This window comes from Fringilla coelebs, assembly GCF_963513975.1.
Source record: "Fringilla coelebs genome assembly, chromosome: 3".
NCBI lineage: Eukaryota > Metazoa > Chordata > Aves > Passeriformes > Fringillidae > Fringilla > Fringilla coelebs.
The window spans coordinates 22,372,653-22,391,755 of NC_140030.1; the positions used below are offsets into that span (position 1 = coordinate 22,372,653).

Genomic DNA, 19,103 nt, shown 5'->3' on the forward strand with positions numbered 1-19,103 from the left:
AGATCAATTGGAGATTATCCAGAGGACAATAATGAGAATCACTGGTCCTAAAAGTAGGAAGGAAGGGTGAGAATGAACCACAATAAGATATTTATGTCTACAGAAAAGGTGACTGAGTGCACTGGATTCAGGAGTGAAGGTGTTGGCAGGGTGAGCGAGCAGCTCCAAAGGACCCACTGCAGAGCACAACTGAGCTCTGCAGCCATGATGATAGCACCTCTGGGAAGCTGTATTTAGGAAAGGGCAAAACTCTGCACAGGCAGAGGAGGCAGAAACAAAAAGTGAGAAACAGCAGAGGGAACGCTAAGGTCACATAAGAGGGACATGTTCCAGACAAAAACACCAGAGTTGGTGTTTTGCTACAGCCCAATGGAGAGGACCATGCCAGAGCAGCCCACGCTGGAGCAAATGGATATTATTTCTTGAAGAATCTGCAGCTGACGGAGGAGCTACACTAGAGCAAGTTTTTCTTAAGGTTCAATAGCTCATGAAGAAGACACATGCTTGAGCAGAGGAAAAGTGCAAGGAGGTAGGAGAAGCAGAGAGAAGCCTTTAATAAGCTGAACACAACTCCCATTCCTTATTCCCTAGTACTGGCTGGAGTAAGGAAAAGAACCAACAGAATGAAAGTGACCCTGGGAACAGAGGGAGGAGAGCGTTGTTTTGATATTTTGTAACCTTTATTTTCCAAAGCTTGTTTCACCTTATTTTAATTGGCAACACATTAAATTAACTTTTATCCCAGCTAAGTCCTCTCTCTGTCCTTGTCTTGATCCATGAGAGTTTTCATCCCATTTTTTCCCATCAGGTTGAAAAGAGAAAGGGAGTGAACAGCTGGATGAGGTATGACTGCTCACCAAGAATAACCCACTCCACTGAAAAATAACAGTTTTCAAACATATTAAGAAGTATAAGTATAAAGTAACTTCTGTTTGTCCACTGTGGACACAAAAATGAAACAAGGCCTTTACACTACAGAAAAACAGTTTCAGATTATATAAATACTAGGAAAAACCACAAGGGGGAAAATAAATTACTGAAAGAGAGTATTCAGGAGGGTGTTCAAGATTAGGTTAAATGACCATCTGTCAAGGATGCCTAGAAATTCTCTCAAACTAACCTTCCAAAATATTTTATAACAATTGTTTGCTATGAATTGATTCAAATAAATGAAAATCCTATCATAATCATGTATAATTTCACAATTTTTGTATTAGCCTCATTTTACTATTTTTTTAAAAATGAGTTGAATTTTACTTGTTTAAAAAATTAAAGTGCTTATCAAATTCAGAATCTGTAAGGCACATACATATGCTGTTGTTTAGATCAAGATTCTAAATTAACTTCTAAAATTTTTACACAGTATTACAGTAATTATTAACTTTGAGATTATGTCCTAATCATTATTTCCAGTCATGTTGAAGTCAGGCTCAGTTAATTATTGCTTTGATGCAGGACAGAGAGAAGTGGCTGCCCAATGCAAATGAGAGGCTAAGCCATATAGTAGACAAGTCTGCACTACACTGGCTTGTTCCTGACAAGAGGCAGAAATGAAGACTGAAAGACTCTTATCCAGCTTAATTATCTACACCAATATTTTTGCTTTTATTAATTTGGAAGTTGCATTCAATTGCTGGTTGCAATTGATAATTGTAACTCATTATGGTGAAGGGCATATTATTCATAATAAGAAAATATACAGGAAATATAATTATCTAATTATTTAAATTCAGATGCTTTAAATAAGATAAAACAAAGATTTTTTTAAAATAAACCAATTTATAGGCCTCTTCTACTTTAGTACATGCTAAATGATGATGTATTCCTGAATGGCCATTTCAGGGCATATGTATATGTAAAATCTAAACATCAGCAGTGAAGAATTTCCTGAGGAAGTTCTGGGGAAATATTCTTCAGAAATATATGCCCACTTACATTTACAAACAGGTGGCCTCCCTTTGTTGCTCCATAATCCATCTTCTTGACACACTGCTGTTGCTTGCTGACTAGATTCTAGCTTGAAGCCCTCATTACATTCATATATCAATCTACTGCCCAAAGTGAATTCATTACCTATAACCGAACCATTCCCAGGGGACTCAGGAATGCCGCAAGATACAGCTGAAAAGAAAGGAAAGAAAAATATGAAGAGTTGGAATTTTATCATAAATATCTTTAAAATATTGTCCCACCACTGAAATAAGAAACATAGATTAGTAATTATGGCATATCTCATTTATAACAATTGAAATGAATTTTGCATCATATTTGCAACATTATAATAAATGCAATGGTATTTAAAACATTGATAAAACCTTAGAAGTGCATCTAATATAGACAAACGTTTTATAAATAATTATTTAGTTCAATATAATCACTGCAGAGAGAAAATTTTCAACACAGGCTAAGGGCAGTGGTTCATTGGCTGGAGAAAAAAATCAGAAGTGTCCAAAGAGATTTGGTCCAAGAAGCAATGAACTGAAAAACTCTCTTAAGTGCTTTCTTGTAGTCTGCTCCATTTCAGGCTTTCTTTCAATCCTGCCCTACTTCATCTTAGTTCATATATTTCATGTTTGTCTGTTCTATGCATTTAGAACTCTATTGCTAAAGAATTCAATTTAACATTTTTTGTCTGATGAGAAAAGCAACCAAACATATGACTAGACAGGGAAGTGTTTCACTTAGGACAATTTTTAGATATTTCAAACCTTATTTACATATTTGATTAATTTATTTCAGAATTTTAAATATTATGTGTATCTAGGCTTATCAATTTTCTACATCATGAAGGAAATTATTTACTTAATTATTTCCACTTTTTTTTTTCCTCCTTCTGGATTTAACTCCAAATGAATAGTTTTTCTTTCAAGATCACAAAGTCTAATTTGCTGTCAACTTAGCAAAGTTAGAGTAGCATCTAGGGTGTTTTTTTAGGCTTATATAATAATTTATTTAAACAGTATCTCATAATATATAATTTTCGGGCAGAGTATAATTATAAAAATTTCTATTTCAGTCACTTTTAAGAAAGGTCTCCAAGTCAGGGTTGCCTTCTGTCATCTGACTTCTCAGGTGCCTTGCTTTTGCAATATTTTTATTTTTAAATTTCTTTTAATAATATTATTTGTTTTAATGTTTCATGTACAGAGATTAACTCAAGGTCCTTTAATTAAAGTTACTAAAGCTGGTAAAAATTTTGTCTGCCCCACAGCTCTTCTGAAGGGACAGTCATATTATCTTCTCTGAAAGGATGTTACTTTCTGCAAAATGACAACTTGGAGCAGACTACCTACCAAATTATTACAATGAATCTATTTCATGACTTCATATAAACCAATATGTGCATGTGTGTACAGAATCACTTTACTGCTCTGTAGTAAATACACTGAAAACTTTGAAGCTTTTATTTTTAAATATTAACCAATAAAAAGTGGAGTTTTACAAATAAAAGTATTTTTTTCCTTACATGCAGTCAGTGGAAAGAAGCAAGTCAATATTTCAATATTTTAAAAGAAAAAAAAAAATAAGTACATTTCAAAAGAAGAAATCACAGTGTTTGTCTAAAATCTGTTTTAGTGGTGAAAATTAGTGTTTTTTGGAAAAAAAAATCTAGTTATTATCATTATTTACCCAATTCAATGTAAATTATTAATTTCAGAACACACCATCATGGTACCAGAAACACAATTCTCAAATTTGTTTGCAATGTTTCTAAGTTGTCACATCTGATGAATTTAAATTAAATACAACACAGTACTTTGAAAATTCTTGCAATGAGGACATATAACCATTATTAAATGGTGAATGATTACTTCATTTCTGCTGTTCCTTCCATCTGGAATTTGTCATATTGCTAACAGAAGTAGAACTAAAGGAATATTCCAAAATAAGCTGCCTCCTTTCTAACACAACCTCCTGGCACATTTTGCATCCCAACCAGAACTTTTTTCCTCTTGTCAAAACTGAGTATTTCTCCATCAGTGGGCAGGGGCTGAGCCTCCTGCCAGTGGATGGAGTAGTACTGGGACAGAAAGGCAGAGAGAAGCAGTAAGGAAGGGGTTCTAGAAGTTCACTTTTAACTGCTCTGAATCATGTAAGAGAAAGTAGAGAAGGGGAAGGATAAAAGTAAGTTCTGCAGCTTCTGGGAGCATGTCTTTATATTAGAAGTAATTTTCCACAAGGTGACCACAGCAGGAGTGGTAGCTTTTCAGGTCTCTGGTGTACTAAACACAGTTAGCATAGGTGTATCTGGTTAAATGCTCTATATTCTCTAAAGATCACCTGAATCCTTTACCTACAACTAGAAACAACTCTGATCCTGTGTCAGGCAAGCAATACTTGCAAGAAGTTTGTCTGCATGCTGAATTGATGGAAAGTTAAACTCGCACTCTAGTACATCACAAAAATGCCAATGCATTTCAAGTTGTGGTTACTGTGAAGGATTTCAGTGTGCCCAATGTCTTGCACTATGCCTCCACTCATCCTAACATGCCTTACAGTTCTCTTCTGACTTGTGTCAAAGTGTATGAATGCTTTTGGTTAAGATTTAACTTCTTGTCAACATTTTCAGGTCTCCTTGCTCATATCAAAACAGTAATGTTAAATCTGCATACACTTAATTGTATAAAACCAAAACCTCAAAACTGTGAGTCTATCAACCCATTCCATATATGTGCACCATATACAGGTGGACCTAATTTTGTTTCCCTCTAAATACTCCAAACATTAAATAACTTCAAATATCTTAGTGAAGCAAGAAGCTTTTATTATGCCATTTGAAGACAAAACAAACAAACAAAAAAACCCAACAAACCAACCCAGGTTTGTTTAACTTATGGTAAAACTAATAATTCTGTCAGCATTTGTTCTTCAACTTTAGCAATAACCTTTCTAGAGACACACTGAAAAGTTCAGGACTGAGTAACTCTCATGTGCAAGTTTTTAAGGAATAAAAAATGTACAATGCCTGCTCACACACAGGTGGGCCTCTCAGCTATGTCAGGTCAGATAAAATGTCCAGTATGCTAAAGCACCTCAGAATCTATGCTTACCTGTCACACCAGCACTTTCATCCTCAGAGTGTATTTCAGCCCTTACTGTGTCCCTTTCCTTAGCTGTTTCTACATCTTGTACTGCTAAACTGTCAGGCTTTTTTCACTGCTGCTTTAGCTACTTATCATAAAAGCAGTTTGGGCATTCTGGCGCTCTTCCAGTTAGAGTCTTAGACGTTTATTTTTTGTATGTCTTCCAGAGCCTGGGATTGGAATGAACTATTCCTTTTGCTAGAAATTTATCAAGGTTGCTAAAGGCTTTTAGAGCAGCAGTGTTAAAACAAAGAGTATCAGCAAGAAGACTTTCACTAAATAACAAGTACTTTGAAATTTAAAGTAAAGCAAGCTGAACCAAACTGATTAAAATGGCATATTTTCTCTGGAGAGTAGAAACAATGACACTACCGTGCCACAACCAAGTATTTTGAAGCTCTCAGCTTCGTGATTGTTAAAGAATTAAGAATGGTCTGAGAAAATCTTCTGACTTGAGGAATTGTCAGCATGTTTCTTAGGTAAATGATTAGATGAGACTGACAGGTTACAGCTGGGAGATGTGCATTCAGAGTGTTAAAAATATGTCAGCCATAATTGCATCTAGTATCTTACACAGCAGAAAAATATACTTTTTCCAATGCAAGGGGAAAAGCCTTTTATTAGAAACAGAGATGTAGTTTTAGTTGCTCTTTCATGTTCCACATCATACTTGACTTCATTTCTTATTAAAACCACTAAAATTAAGGTGTATGGCAATCCTTTAAAGTAACTATACACTTGTATTTCACCAGTAAGATACTTATACATAACTTATCTTCAAAGTATGCAATTTCATTACATATAGAAATGAAGCTGGAGAGTGCATTACAGGCAGACATTGAGTTTATTGGCATATGCTGGAAATTCCCTAAAGTTAATCCACAAGCATTCATCATTCAGTTACCCATTTCTGGCATTGAACATAGTGCTGGAAAAGGCATTTCAATACCCAAAAACTGAAGTTAGAAACAGAGAATTCCCTAAAAGCAGGATTCAAAACAAAAACATGCTCAGTGGCATATGTGTATGATAGCTAGTTGGAAACATTAGAGAGAGCATTGACAATTCTCAGACTTGGATAAACATAGAAATAAAAAAGGAAATGAAAATGGGGTTGGGGGTATAAAAAAAAAATCTGTAATGAGTGGTCATCTAGTCTATTCTCCTACCAGAAGTCAAAATTACACTTGACCAATTTTGATCTAATTTGTCTTTGGAGGATCTCCAATGATGAAAATTTCACACTCTCCACCGGAAATCTATTCCAGTATTTTACTATCTCCTCTGAGAAAAGAAAAAAAAAAAAGAAAAACCTAACTTAGGATCCTGTTAAAGTAAGGTTAGCTGTAATTCCTCTATCAAGAAAGAACACAGATTAATTATTTCATTCATTTTGGAGCTAATTTTATCTTATTAAAAGATTGATTTTAAAACTACCTGGTTTCTCTTTCAATTTCTTGGATTTTTTTAGTCTAGAGTAATACACTTATTGTTTTATATCCTGAAATATGGTCACTGGTTTATAAGAGATTGCTGGAATTTGGTATTTTTAAATTGCTATTTACCTCATATTTTTAAGACTGTATGCTAAAAGGGACATTTCTGTATTGTAACATTTACCAAAAAGGTAAAAGGTCCAAGCTTAGCTTAATTCCATGCTCAAAAATACAGAGCACCTAATTTTATGAGGAACTAGTTTGGTGGCCTCAGAGTCACCGGTCATGTGCAAACTGCAAACGGGTATTTTTAAGCCCACTCTCACAGGGCAGACCTGGAACACCGTCATGGTCCTGGAATAATCTTTGTTCAGTACAACAAAAAGTACAAAGTTCTCTAGCTCCACAGTGTACATCTACACACTTCAAGAACAGAGGTAAGCATAATGACAGTACCTGGAATCAGCATTTTAAGCAGGAATGCTGGCATCAGCTAAACTTGTATAACGCTTCTGTCATACAAAGAGACTTTCCAAGTACTTGCAATTGCGATGAAAACTCCCCTAAAGTAGGTACCTACAATTTTCTTTTATAAGCCTACTAGGAAGTAACTCAAATAGTGAAGAGCAGCCAAGGGTTTTTCAAGGCTCTTTAAAATTATTTTTTGCTCTTTTAAGAATGAGTGAGAGAAATCAGGAAGAACAAAGTCATAAGCTGAGTCCTGTATAGGGAGAACAGGTTGGTAAAGAGGGGCATTTGCTCCTGCCTGCCAGAGACTCTGTTGCACTCTGACTGGTACCATGTCTCAGCCTCCAGACTCCGGCAAACCAGCACTGCTGAGCCATATTGACCCTGACAACTTGCTTTCTGTTTTCATTCAAACTGCTCTTCTTACCAAGCTTTTCTTATATGTTCTCTTGTCTTCTCCTCATCCCCAGCCTCACACTTCTCTTCCTACTCTCCCCCAGCATGGCAATCCATACATGAGCTAATTAGTGGCTGACAAATGTTGTTGCCTGTATCATTACTGGGGCCTTACTATTTCCTCTCAGCAGCCACTTACTGTTATTATATAGGAATTGTTATTTTCTCTCCGTATCTCTTTTGAATGAACATGAAACACAAACATTGAAACATGACTCATGTTTCTATTTTCACTTCACAAATAAAATAAAAGCAATTACAGCAAGTTATAATTTTCTAGATAGGAGTCAAGGTTTTATACAGCATTCAGGACATTATTACAACATCTGCATTTGAGAAGATGAATTGAAAAATATCTTCTGACCCCATCAGATTAACTCATATTAGATGTTTTCATATTCAAATTAGATTTTGTTTTAACAGATCCACAAAAAAATAATTACCCTTTTGATAATATGATCAAACTTGATTTCAAAAATTAATTCTGGCAACTTCAAGTTATTAATTACAAATGTAACCCTTCAGGACTGGTTTTACAGAAATTTCAGAACTAATCAAAGGGTTTTTGATTTAGAAAGATTGTAAAATGAAATCCATGAGCAGGACCAAATGTGTAGTTTTAATTAATTTTCAAAGAGAATGCATTTTGATAACAGATATTAAATAAATTGTGAAATATGCTCTCCATTTCAGAGTTTTTTTGAAAAACATATGCCTCATTCAGACATACAAGTTGGAATAACTGTGCCAGAGTTGTAAAGTTATATATTGAAATGAGGATTCTTACGTTTCTAAGAAATTTATAGTAAAGATTAAACAACCTATCTTGCAAATACTCTCTTCTCCCATTGTTTACAGAAATCTACATACCCACAGCCATATATATTGATGAAATTAAAATTACAGCTTAAAATTAAAAAAAAAAGGTATTTGTGAACATGCTAGATTGCTAAAATTTCAAAACTCCTTCTTACACATAGTGATAAAAAAAGGGCAGACACGGTGTCTGAAGTATTTTACAATTTTCTTGAGTCCCTTTAAGTTCTGTTCAGAATCTATTACTTTCTGAGGCTCTTTGACCTTTGGTTATCCACTATCAAGTCCTGGGATGCTATATCAAGTCCTGCACATCTGTACATTTTCCCTCCTCTTTTCTGTGTATTATTCCATTTTGTCCTTAAAAGTGGGGACTTTTTTCTTAAATTGTTTAAAGGACTTTCTTCTCCATTTACAAACCTCATTATGTTTGGACATAATTTTCAAGGTTAGAATGGCAAATTTGAAACACTTTCTGTGCCATTGTGAACAGGAAATTGTGAACATAAAATGTAAAACTAAAAATGTAAAAGAAAATTCTTAACATTAGACTGTTCTAAGAAAAGAGAGAAACTATTAAAAAATTAACTATAAAAGAATTTTTATGTGCTGGGTCATATTTTCCTTTTACAGAATTCTGCTATTTGAACAATAGTGGAAGTAACAGTAGAAAGCTAATATTGTCTGGCTAGATAAGCAGTAAAAAGCTAGGGATACATTTGCATAGAACTTGTGACAGCTGAGGAATCACAAAATTTTAAATTCTGGAGAAAAGTAAAATACAGGGCCTCCTTAAATTTATGGCCCCAACTCTCCCAGTCTAATAACTACACACAGAATACTGTATCCTTACATGCTTAAAGTAACTGCGGTCCAGATTGAGATGAAAAAATTTCTTTACCTTTTGAAAAAAGATAGCCAGCAAAATAGCTCCCAAAGTTTCAGCAACAGTATTGACCAGATCAAATGCAACAGTTTAGGCAGATGGGGCTTGTTTGTTTGGTTTTTTTTCCCATTGTCTAGAGCTACCTGAGATTGTTAGGCCTCCAAGACATCCTGCCTAGTGCCTATAACACCTTTCTCTACTAGTGGATAGAGAGGTAAAACACCTCAGGACACTGAAAATGACACTAGACTTCTATCAAAACTTTATCCCATATACAGATTTTAAAATTTTCTTTTAATCTGGAACACAATCTTATCCTCCACTTTGCTGATCTCAAACTGTAGGCCTATTCATTATTCCAGGTTCTTTAGTTCAAAGTGTCTGAATTTTTGATGCCAGCACCAGAAACAGCTCCTAAAATGCAATTCAAGTCCAAAAGCAGCATTTCCCCCTAAATTTACCTCACATCCAGATCACACACAGATTCTCCCATGACTTAGTGACCTTCAGGAAGATCCAACAGAATCACATGTCTCATCAAAACATATATGGCATATATGTAGCATTGTACCATATAACATGATGGCATATGAGATTAGAAGACATCCTGGATTCTGGAAGCACAGATACACAGGTCCTGCTTGTGGCACACTGACAGTTTGAGTCTCTCCCTGGACTGCTAGGAGTATAGCCATATGACCCTTCTCAGTGGGAAAATGCTCATCCAGTTCTTCAACTCTAGCCAAATTTCTGCAGCTTTTTACTTTTCTTGCAAATAGCACACCCTCAACAAAAGAATAAGCATCATGCCAAATCTCAGCTGGCCTTCTTTTTTTTTTTTTTTTTTTTTGTAAATCACAAAATAAAACTTTCATACTTCCAACTTATGATGCTTCAGAAATATCTGAACCATCACTGAGATGGAACATCAAGCAAAATATTTTCTTGAAGAAGACATAAAAACTAATGTTAATGTCTTACAAAGTTAAGAACAAGTAAATGCAAGTTTTAATCAATCATGTTCTTAAATATGAACGCTACTATAATTTCATTCCATAAATAAAGTCGACTAGAAGCAGACACATGTTAGAATAGGCCCTATATGATATGTGTAGAATTTGCAGCCTTCTTTCTTTTCCCCAGGTCCCTGATATTATCATAGGATCATAGAATAGTTTGGGTAGGAAGGGACATTAAAGACCATCTGGTTCCAAACCCCTGTCATGGGCATGGACACCTTTCACTAACCAAAGGCCCATCCAGCTTGGCCTTCCAGGGATGGGACATATATATTTGACAAACAGTAACAACTATTAACAAGAGCAGCAAGCTAAAGTAGACCCTGGTTCAGCTTCAGGATAGTAAAAACAAAACAAAACAAAACAAAAAACCAACCCCCCCCCCAAAAAAAAAACCCCAAAAATGAAAAAAAAACAAACAAAAAACACCAAAAAAAAAAACCAAAAAAAAAAAAAAAAGAGAAAAGAAGTTAAAAATTATGTCTTTAAAGCACTGGTTATAAACTAAAATAATAAAGCAATCCCTTTTCTAAAATAATAAAGCAATCCCTTATAACTACTGAATTGTTTAAAATGTTCTGTGATACCATATTCTGACCTGTGGTCTGTTTCTAGGTATGTACAATACTAAAGAAAAAAGTACTGAAGACATATTTTTCACTTGGTCTGTTTTTGACTACATGAATAGCTTTTAACACGTCAACCCTGCACACATGAAATACACAAGTCAGTGTGTGTTTGGATCAGGTCACAATGTCAGTGTCTCTCTTGGCATGCAGCAGTATTGACAATGCTGCTTCTTTGTTTTGCCAAACAGCCTTACAATGAAATCATAGAAGAAAGCATTATCTTACCATGGCAGATTGGCACAGGAGAATCCCACTGGTACATTCCGTTTTGGTAGCGCCTGCACGTCGCGTTATTGTGACCAATCATTCTATACCCAGGTTTGCAATAATAGCGAACTTTGCTTCCTGCAGGACCACCCGTTTTATTTATAATTCCACCATTCCTCAAATTAGGGTTTAAACTGCAATAAGGAGCTAAAAACCAAAAAATGGACATTACTAAAATCAAATGCACTTAATGTACAAAATTAAGATTATTTATGACATGTACAAACTTCGAATGACACTAAAATCAATACTGGAACCTTTACAGTACTTTTGGAATCCTCAGTGAAGATTCAGACTACCTAAGGAACATCATGAAGTTAAAAAACAAAATTTATAATCAAAACCAGTTTGTACTAGTGCATATAAGGAAGCTACAATAATGAAGCATATAGAATGTTCAGTAAGTTCGCTCTTACTAAACATCCTACTTCAAATCTGATAACTTTATAAATACAAAATTATTCTTTGAGCTACACAATATTCAATAGCAATTATAAACTGCTTTATTAAAAATTTCAGTGCACTTAGACATGTATGTCAAAGTTTAAACCTTTTGCGAAATATGTTAAAAATTTATAAGACAAATAACAGTACACTGATTCTTCAGATGCTTTTTTTCAGATTAAAATGCAGTTAATTTTTTGTACCTGCTCTCTCATAGATATGGGCAAGTATATTAATTTTTATAAAAAGCATGGGACTAACTGACTGCAACTTCTTAAATGTTTAATTTACACTACATATGAAGTAACACAGAATGCACCTGTTTGAGTTTTGAAATGAAAGTAAACCTTGCTTAACTTTTATCACTACTCTACTAATCTTTTTGGAGAGTGGTTTTCATGACCAGCATGGTCCTTGAGGACCTGTGACATATAAATGGAATTTTTTTGATATATGCTGAATAAGCAAAAGAAGTACAATTTTTTTTTGTGTCAAAAAGTGAGTAATAAAGACCAGTTTTTAAAATAAGATTGCAGTATCTGTCTGTAAGGATGGAATATGGTTACCTCAACTGGAGCCAGATCAAGCAGAAGTACAGTATAGTTTGACACACTATATACAGAGTTGTAAAGCAAATCTGTTTGTAGAAAGCAAACATTTATCACTGGATGAAAAATTTACCCGGACTCCCTACTGATGTACAATTCATTGCGTATTGGAAGCAGGTATGCACCACATCAAGCTTACTGAGATTATCTTTTCAAAAGCAGCATGACTGGACCATGGCTTTCTGAAAATAAACCTGACTGCACATCCACCAGTGAAATAAGCTCATGAACATTCTTCACAGAGAAGACACTGTTGAGTTTCACTGAGAACTAAATGTCAATACCAATATGACTGAGACTGCAACTACTGTTGGAATACTCCCTCCATAATACTGAAATGTGTCTTAGATATACTGTGATATTAATTTTAACTTCTGCAGACAATTATCCAGTAGAAGTGGTTTTATTTTCACAAGTGCATAATTACAGGTTTGGGTATACAGCTTTCAATATCTAGTTCTATTTTTAAATTTTTATCTTTAATGCATATTTTGTCACCTGACAGTGCACCTACTATATCAGTTACCACCTAAAGAAGAATGTTTTTGTTCATTGACAGAGATCATAGAGTTGATTATATTCCTAACTGAAACATTTCCTTTAAATGTCTAGATTTAGATGCAGTATATCAAAGTCAATATTTCTAAGCAATAACAACCAACATAAACAGTAAAGCTAAGTCCAACATTCAAGATACCAAAAAAATATTATCCATTGAAATTATACTATATATTTCTCAATTACGCAACATTATTTCTACTCCAAATGTTATTTCTGTACATTCTTTCACTTGGGGATTACCTGAAAAAAAACCCTACTAAATCATAAAGGGAAAAAAGTAAAACTGGAATGAAAATTAATAAGCCAAGATGGTTCAGTAAAAGAATTGTTTGAGGCCATGTTCTGTGTCCTTTATAAGCATAGTGACACTCACTTGTCTGCCTAAATTACATTAATTGTCAAATTACTCTTTAAAAAGGGGAACTTGGAATTTAAAGAACCACAATAAACATGGCTTTAATTTTCCTTTCAACATGTTGAAGAATAAATAAGATTGTTATTGCAAAACAAGCAGGTTAAGACCTCTGAAATCAGCTCCAGTAACCTCTTAAGTGCTATTTAATTTTAAATATCCTAGATCTTAAGAAAAGATGAGACATAAATAAAATATGCAATTCAGAAAAAAAATTCAGAAAAAAATCCAAATTTATTACATCAGTACTGCAATTTTAGACATAAAATATTTCTCTGTGACCCAGTAATACTGTTTAAAATTTCTAACTGTACTGTTTTTCTGTATAGTATTTTTATGTCTCCTTTTTTCTATCTCCTCCTATAACCATTTAATCTGGACTGGTAATTCTTTTATTAAACTGATAACATTGTTATTCTAACAGTAAATTCTTGGCTAGATATAAAAGAAGAGGTTTTTTAATGCACAATAGATTTTTAGCATAACATTTAGGTTAAACTTCATGTTCTGATTGTCAGGGTATTTATAGCCATGCTTTTGCTGTGGCTGATTACAACAATAAATATATATGACCATCCAGAGAGAGAAGCTTTAAAATGGCATGAAATATGGGATATTCAGGTTGCTGAATTACACAGAATGATGTCAAAATACTGAAATTTTCCTCAGGAGCCAAAGGGGAAATCTATCAGTCATAATTTTTGCTTATGTTGCAGCAATTAATAATGTCTGGAGCCCAAAAGCATGGTTTAAGCTCTCCAGGGAATCAAGTGGTGTTCAGAGAAGTGTCAAGCAAAAAAATCTTTTTAATTAAGAAATTTGTAGAAGAAAACAATAAGGAAGACAAAATAGCAGTATCACTCAGAATTTATTTCAACAACCCTTTAAAAAGACTTAATTTCTAAAGTTTATTGTTGCAGATATTCTACAGAAAACTGTATCTTCCTTTCCAGATACCCCGATGACTCCTGTGTATTTTCTGCTTTCAACCATCTCTTTAGCCTACCATTACTAATGCTTACTTTCCCTGACAACCCAAGGTGAGTGAGTGGCAGTGGCTTCATGGACCTGTAGGAAATAGGGAAGAGATCTGGAAACCAAGATGCCTTGGTAAAGATTTGTGGTCATCTGCCATTTGTGAAAGTTAAAGGCAGACTTTCAAGTGTGAACATAAAATTAAGAGATCTGTTTGACAGGGTAGAAAGGAAAGAAAGAATATTTGAGACAAAGGTGCCGATTTAAGAGCCATGGGGAAGAGTAGCCATGACAGATCAAGCAAAGGGATGAGAAACAGGAAGGTAGGGACTGGAGACCAGAAGAAAGCAATGAAAATGAGAGAAAGAGAAGTACTTGGTGAGCCATTAGTAGTGGTACCAAAAGGATTGATGAATCAGAGGCTGAGATTGTGTTCAGAATAAAATATGATTCAGTGAAAGAAAAAATTATAAAATCAAATGAAACTGACTAGTGAGACACAAAGAAAGAAAAGATCAGAGACAGAAGACAGAAAGGAGGAGGATACCAAATTAGGGGTGTCTTTGTAAAGAGGAAGAGGAATTAGGATTTTAAGCTAGATGGGAAAGAAAGATAAAATTTGGATAAAGAAAAACCTTATGTTTTCTACCACTAAAAGTAGACTGTGATTTGTAGGGAGGAGTGGAAAAGGGGTGGAGATAAAGAAGGGTTGAGGAGCGCAGCTAGACTGTCTTGGCAGAGGCATTTTGACCACAATGGGTACAAAATTTGGGACAAAAAAAGGTATGATGAATGAGCCTACATGAAGTGAGGCGTCTTCCTTGAAGTAGAATGAAAAGCTCACTAGATAGCAGTACAGAAAAGTTCCCATGTATCAGAAAGGGGCTGTGCTTCCAGAGTACCAAACTTTACACTTTCATGACTGTTAAGAGTGTTTCTGACACACATAACACAAATTTTGTGATGTAAAAACTGTATGTTTGGATATATTATATTTAAAACATTTATCCAACCTAGATCACATCCATCTTCCACTCTTACAGAAATTCTTATTAATGACATTTTAAAGTAGTAGCAGTAGGCTGGTAGCAAGTCTGTAGCCATCAAAAAGGTTACAGGTAAGCGGTGCCTGTAATCCACATCCATGTAAAAGTCCTACCAAAACTATGTTACTTTGTGCTACCAAGACAGCATGATATGTATAGAAAAGGCTGATACTCAAAGCAATATATTATGTCCAAGCTATAGACAGCATGAGAAGAAGAAAAGCATTTTAAGCAAATTATCTAAAAATTCTGAACATGGATTTTTGTTTTACAATTCTGAAAAGTACACTTGTTGATACAGTAAAGGAATAGTGATAAGTCTACATACAATTCCCTTAGTCTATATCTTAATAATTTTTAATCTGTTCTTTAAACTGAACTCTATTCAGAGCCCATGATGAAGCACACATAACAACTTCTAGGATCAGGGACTGACATATTAACAGAAGAACCACACACAAAGCAATAAATAAATGTCTGAAGACCTGAAGTGTAAGCAAATGTTTGAAGAATGTCAGACTGAAAACTACAGATACTGTAAGATGAGTGAAGATTTCAAGCTTAAGCAGAAATCCATACAGTGCACTCATAAAATACTGCAGCCTTGTGTCAAGGACCACTGTGATAAAATGCTGGTTTTCTCCCATTTTCTGGGGAATCTGCCCTGAAATCTCATGAGGCTTAGCTGAAATAGGTGTAATCACACAGGAGTGCTCTCATCTAGGAATGACAATGTTTTACCACAAAATGTGATAAACTTCTATGACTGTTCCAGTGACTGAAGCAACTTTATAGTTATAGATTTAATTTACTTTTCCAAATGACATATCGACCACATTCTTTCAGGACCTCTTAGATAACAGTGTATTTTGTAGGACAACATACTGAACATTTTCAGCTCACTTGTAATCAAAACATTCAGCTCACTTAACACCAGAACTTTTGTAATTTGCCACTGAATACCAACAGGGTAATAGCTGCCAGCGAAATCACATATCACTAGTCAATGGATGTGTGGACTGCAACACCTATAAACACTGATCTTGCATTTGCAGGACCACAGTCTTCCTTTAACAAAATGTATTCTCTTAGTAGCTGGAACATTTAAATATTTATGCTGAGGGATTTTTTTAGTGTTTGAGACACTCTGTCTTAGGGAAGTTCAATTAAATTACTCCCAATTAAAAATTAAAATTCTTTTAAATTCCATGTCCAACCCTCCCAGATGATTTTGTAGAACTCACTCCCTACAGGGAATCTACAAAATTTTATCAAAGAATTAATCTTAGCAAAGGACTTGATTTCCCAGTAGAATCCTTGATCAGTAGTCAAAAAAACCTAATATGGAGAAGATATGTGTAAGTATTCACAGAAACTGCACTATGTTTGGAATTATAAATAAATGAAAAAAATTCCTTCAGATACCACAGTCATTTGTTTACCGTACATGCTAGATTTTATGTTGAGAAATAAAAAGCCACACCTCAGTAAACTCCTTCCTTATAGCTTTCCCTTTTGGATACTTAATTGTCTTTGTCATATTACTGGGGAATTTCATCTCTTTGTGCTGCTATTTTTTTTATATCCACTGTAGTAGAGGGCTACTGTCATACTCACATCATAGATAAGTAATTGGACACTGCCTAAAGTAAGTAGATAAGGACGCACAAGAAAACTAAATATATCTTTTCTGATTACTAAACCATTTCCTTAATGAATGGACCATCCATTCCATAGGTTAATTTTCATTTTAAAATGTACAGGATCAAAATGGAGAACAATACTCAACCAAGCAACAAAAAGGGATCAGGCTGTCATTCTTTTTCTTTTGCATTTAATTTAAATCTAACAAATAATAGGAAAATACAAGATAAATTTGCAAAGGCCTACTCCCTTTTTAGTGATATTGTTGTGAATGTCTGCAAACTAAATATCTGACTAAATAACCTGCCATTTCTAGACAGCTATTCTTACTGGTGGTTCAACATTTATAAAACATCCTGAATATTTTTTGTGATTCACAGTACTGTGTAAACCTTTGCTGTGACCTTCCTACTGTGCAAATAACTACCTAAAAGTTTACAAATTGAAGAAGAAACAATTATACAGAGTCTGATGAACTTCTTCACTTAATTCCCTTGTCACTTCTAACCATCTACTGGAAAATGTAGACAAACTAATCAATATTCTTTTCTTTTAAATTGAGATAGAGAGGGAGTAGGAACACTTGTTTAACATGTCCAAAGCTTAAAAATAAAAAGAAAAGAATGGTGAAGAATGAAGCTTCTTGCAATTACATAAGAGGTTGAAAGAACATAATAAATGTGTGCTGGGTTGACCCTGGCTGGATGCAAGGTGCATACCAAAGCTTCAGAACTGCTCCCCTTCTCAGCTCCACAGGGGAGAGAAAATATAACAAAAGGCTTGTGGGCTGAGATAGGGACAGGGAGAGACCATTCAGTTGTTACAGTCATAGGCAAAACAGACTTGACATGGGGAATTTAATTTCATTTTTTTTACCAATCAGATCAGAGTAACATAATGAGATATCAAACCAAATTGTGAAAAGCCTCTGCTCTGCCTGCTCTCCCCTTTCCTCCCTCTTCTCCCAGGTATGCTGGTTTGTCCAGCATAGTATTCATTTTCTTCAAAGGTTCTAATATGAGGCTGTGTTATGGATTTCTGACAAAAACAGTGTTGATAATACAGGGATGTCACTTGAGCAAAGCTTACACTGAGTCAAGGCCTTTTCTGCTTCTCACACCATCCCACCAGCAAGGAGGCGGAGGATGCACAGGGATTTAGGAGGGGACAAAGATGGGACAGCTGACCCCAACTGACTAAAGAGATAGCCCATAAGATATGGCGTCATGCTCAACAATATAAGCTGTTAGAAGAAGGAAGGACCAGTGTTTCAAGTTATGCTCAAATCACCATTAAGACTGGTAGAGCCCTGATCTTCTGGAGATAGCTGAACCCCTGTCAATGGGAAGTGGTGAATTAATTCCTTACTTTGATGTCATTGAAAATGTGCAATTTTTGTTTAACTATTAAACGTCACCTGTTTATCTCATCCCACAAGTTTTCTCATTTTTATTCTTCTGATTCTCTGCTCCATCTTGTGTCTTGGTGTGGGGGGAGTGAGCAAGCAGCTGGGTGGCCTTAGTGGTATGCTAGGGTTAGAGACAAGAGGGGCTTCATGGAAACTCAGCTTTGATGCCTGGAGCACCTCCTCCCTCTCCATCTTCACCAACTGTGGTTTCTGCAGAATTGTCGCTCATATATTCTCACTCCTTCTAGCTGCTGCTGAGTATATATAGAGATATTTTTAAAGTGTGTTATTGCAGAGGCACTACCACTATCCACGGCCATCTGCAGGTCCATCTTGGAACCAGCTGAACCTGGTTCTTTTGGACATGGGAGAAGCTTCTAGCAGCTTCTCATAGAGGTCATACTTGTAGCCCCCCTGTTACAAAAACCTGGCCACTTAAACGTGAGAAATAACAAAAAAATAATGCTCTTGGCAGGGAAATACAAATTAGCTAAGTAACCACTGGACTTATTTACTTTTGAATTAATAACCAAAAGTTAAACAAAAGCCTGTAACTGTTAGAGTGGCTATGTCAATTTGTAAAGTAGCAAATAAAGTTTCCATCTGGTCCCCAAGCCCTTGTGCCTCCAGCAGATATGCCAGGTACTGTAGTGCACTTTCATTCCTTCTAACAATAATTAAAAAAAAAAAAAAAGAAAAAGAATCTTCTACCTCTTCTTAGTTATGCTTTCCCCCTAGCTTGCTTGGGTAAAATGTGTATGCAGGGTTATACATTATTGAGAGATGCTATGCAGATACTTCATAGATTAAGAAAGAAATTGTTTAATATCTAGGCATTAGTGTAGTTAGGAAATGTAGAATTTAGACTAAAAATCTAAGCTAGTGCCTGTATAATATGTCAAAGCCCTTAAAAGAATACCTGTCTGCTGTAATGCCTCAGCTTT

General features: G+C 35.1%; 1 protein-coding gene across 1 annotated transcript in view; it reads right to left on the reverse strand.

Moving 5' to 3' along the window:
* CSMD1 (CUB and Sushi multiple domains 1) overlaps nucleotides 1-19,103 on the reverse strand; it is a gene marked incomplete at both ends in the record, with an annotated part of 1,059,366 nt that overhangs the window by 66,669 nt on the left and 973,594 nt on the right. Inside the window, 2 exons of the mRNA XM_084202054.1 lie at nucleotides 1,936-2,121; nucleotides 11,020-11,208. Coding sequence (XP_084058180.1) covers nucleotides 1,936-2,121; nucleotides 11,020-11,208 — 375 coding nt within the window. The remainder of the gene's footprint in view (nucleotides 1-1,935; nucleotides 2,122-11,019; nucleotides 11,209-19,103) is intronic.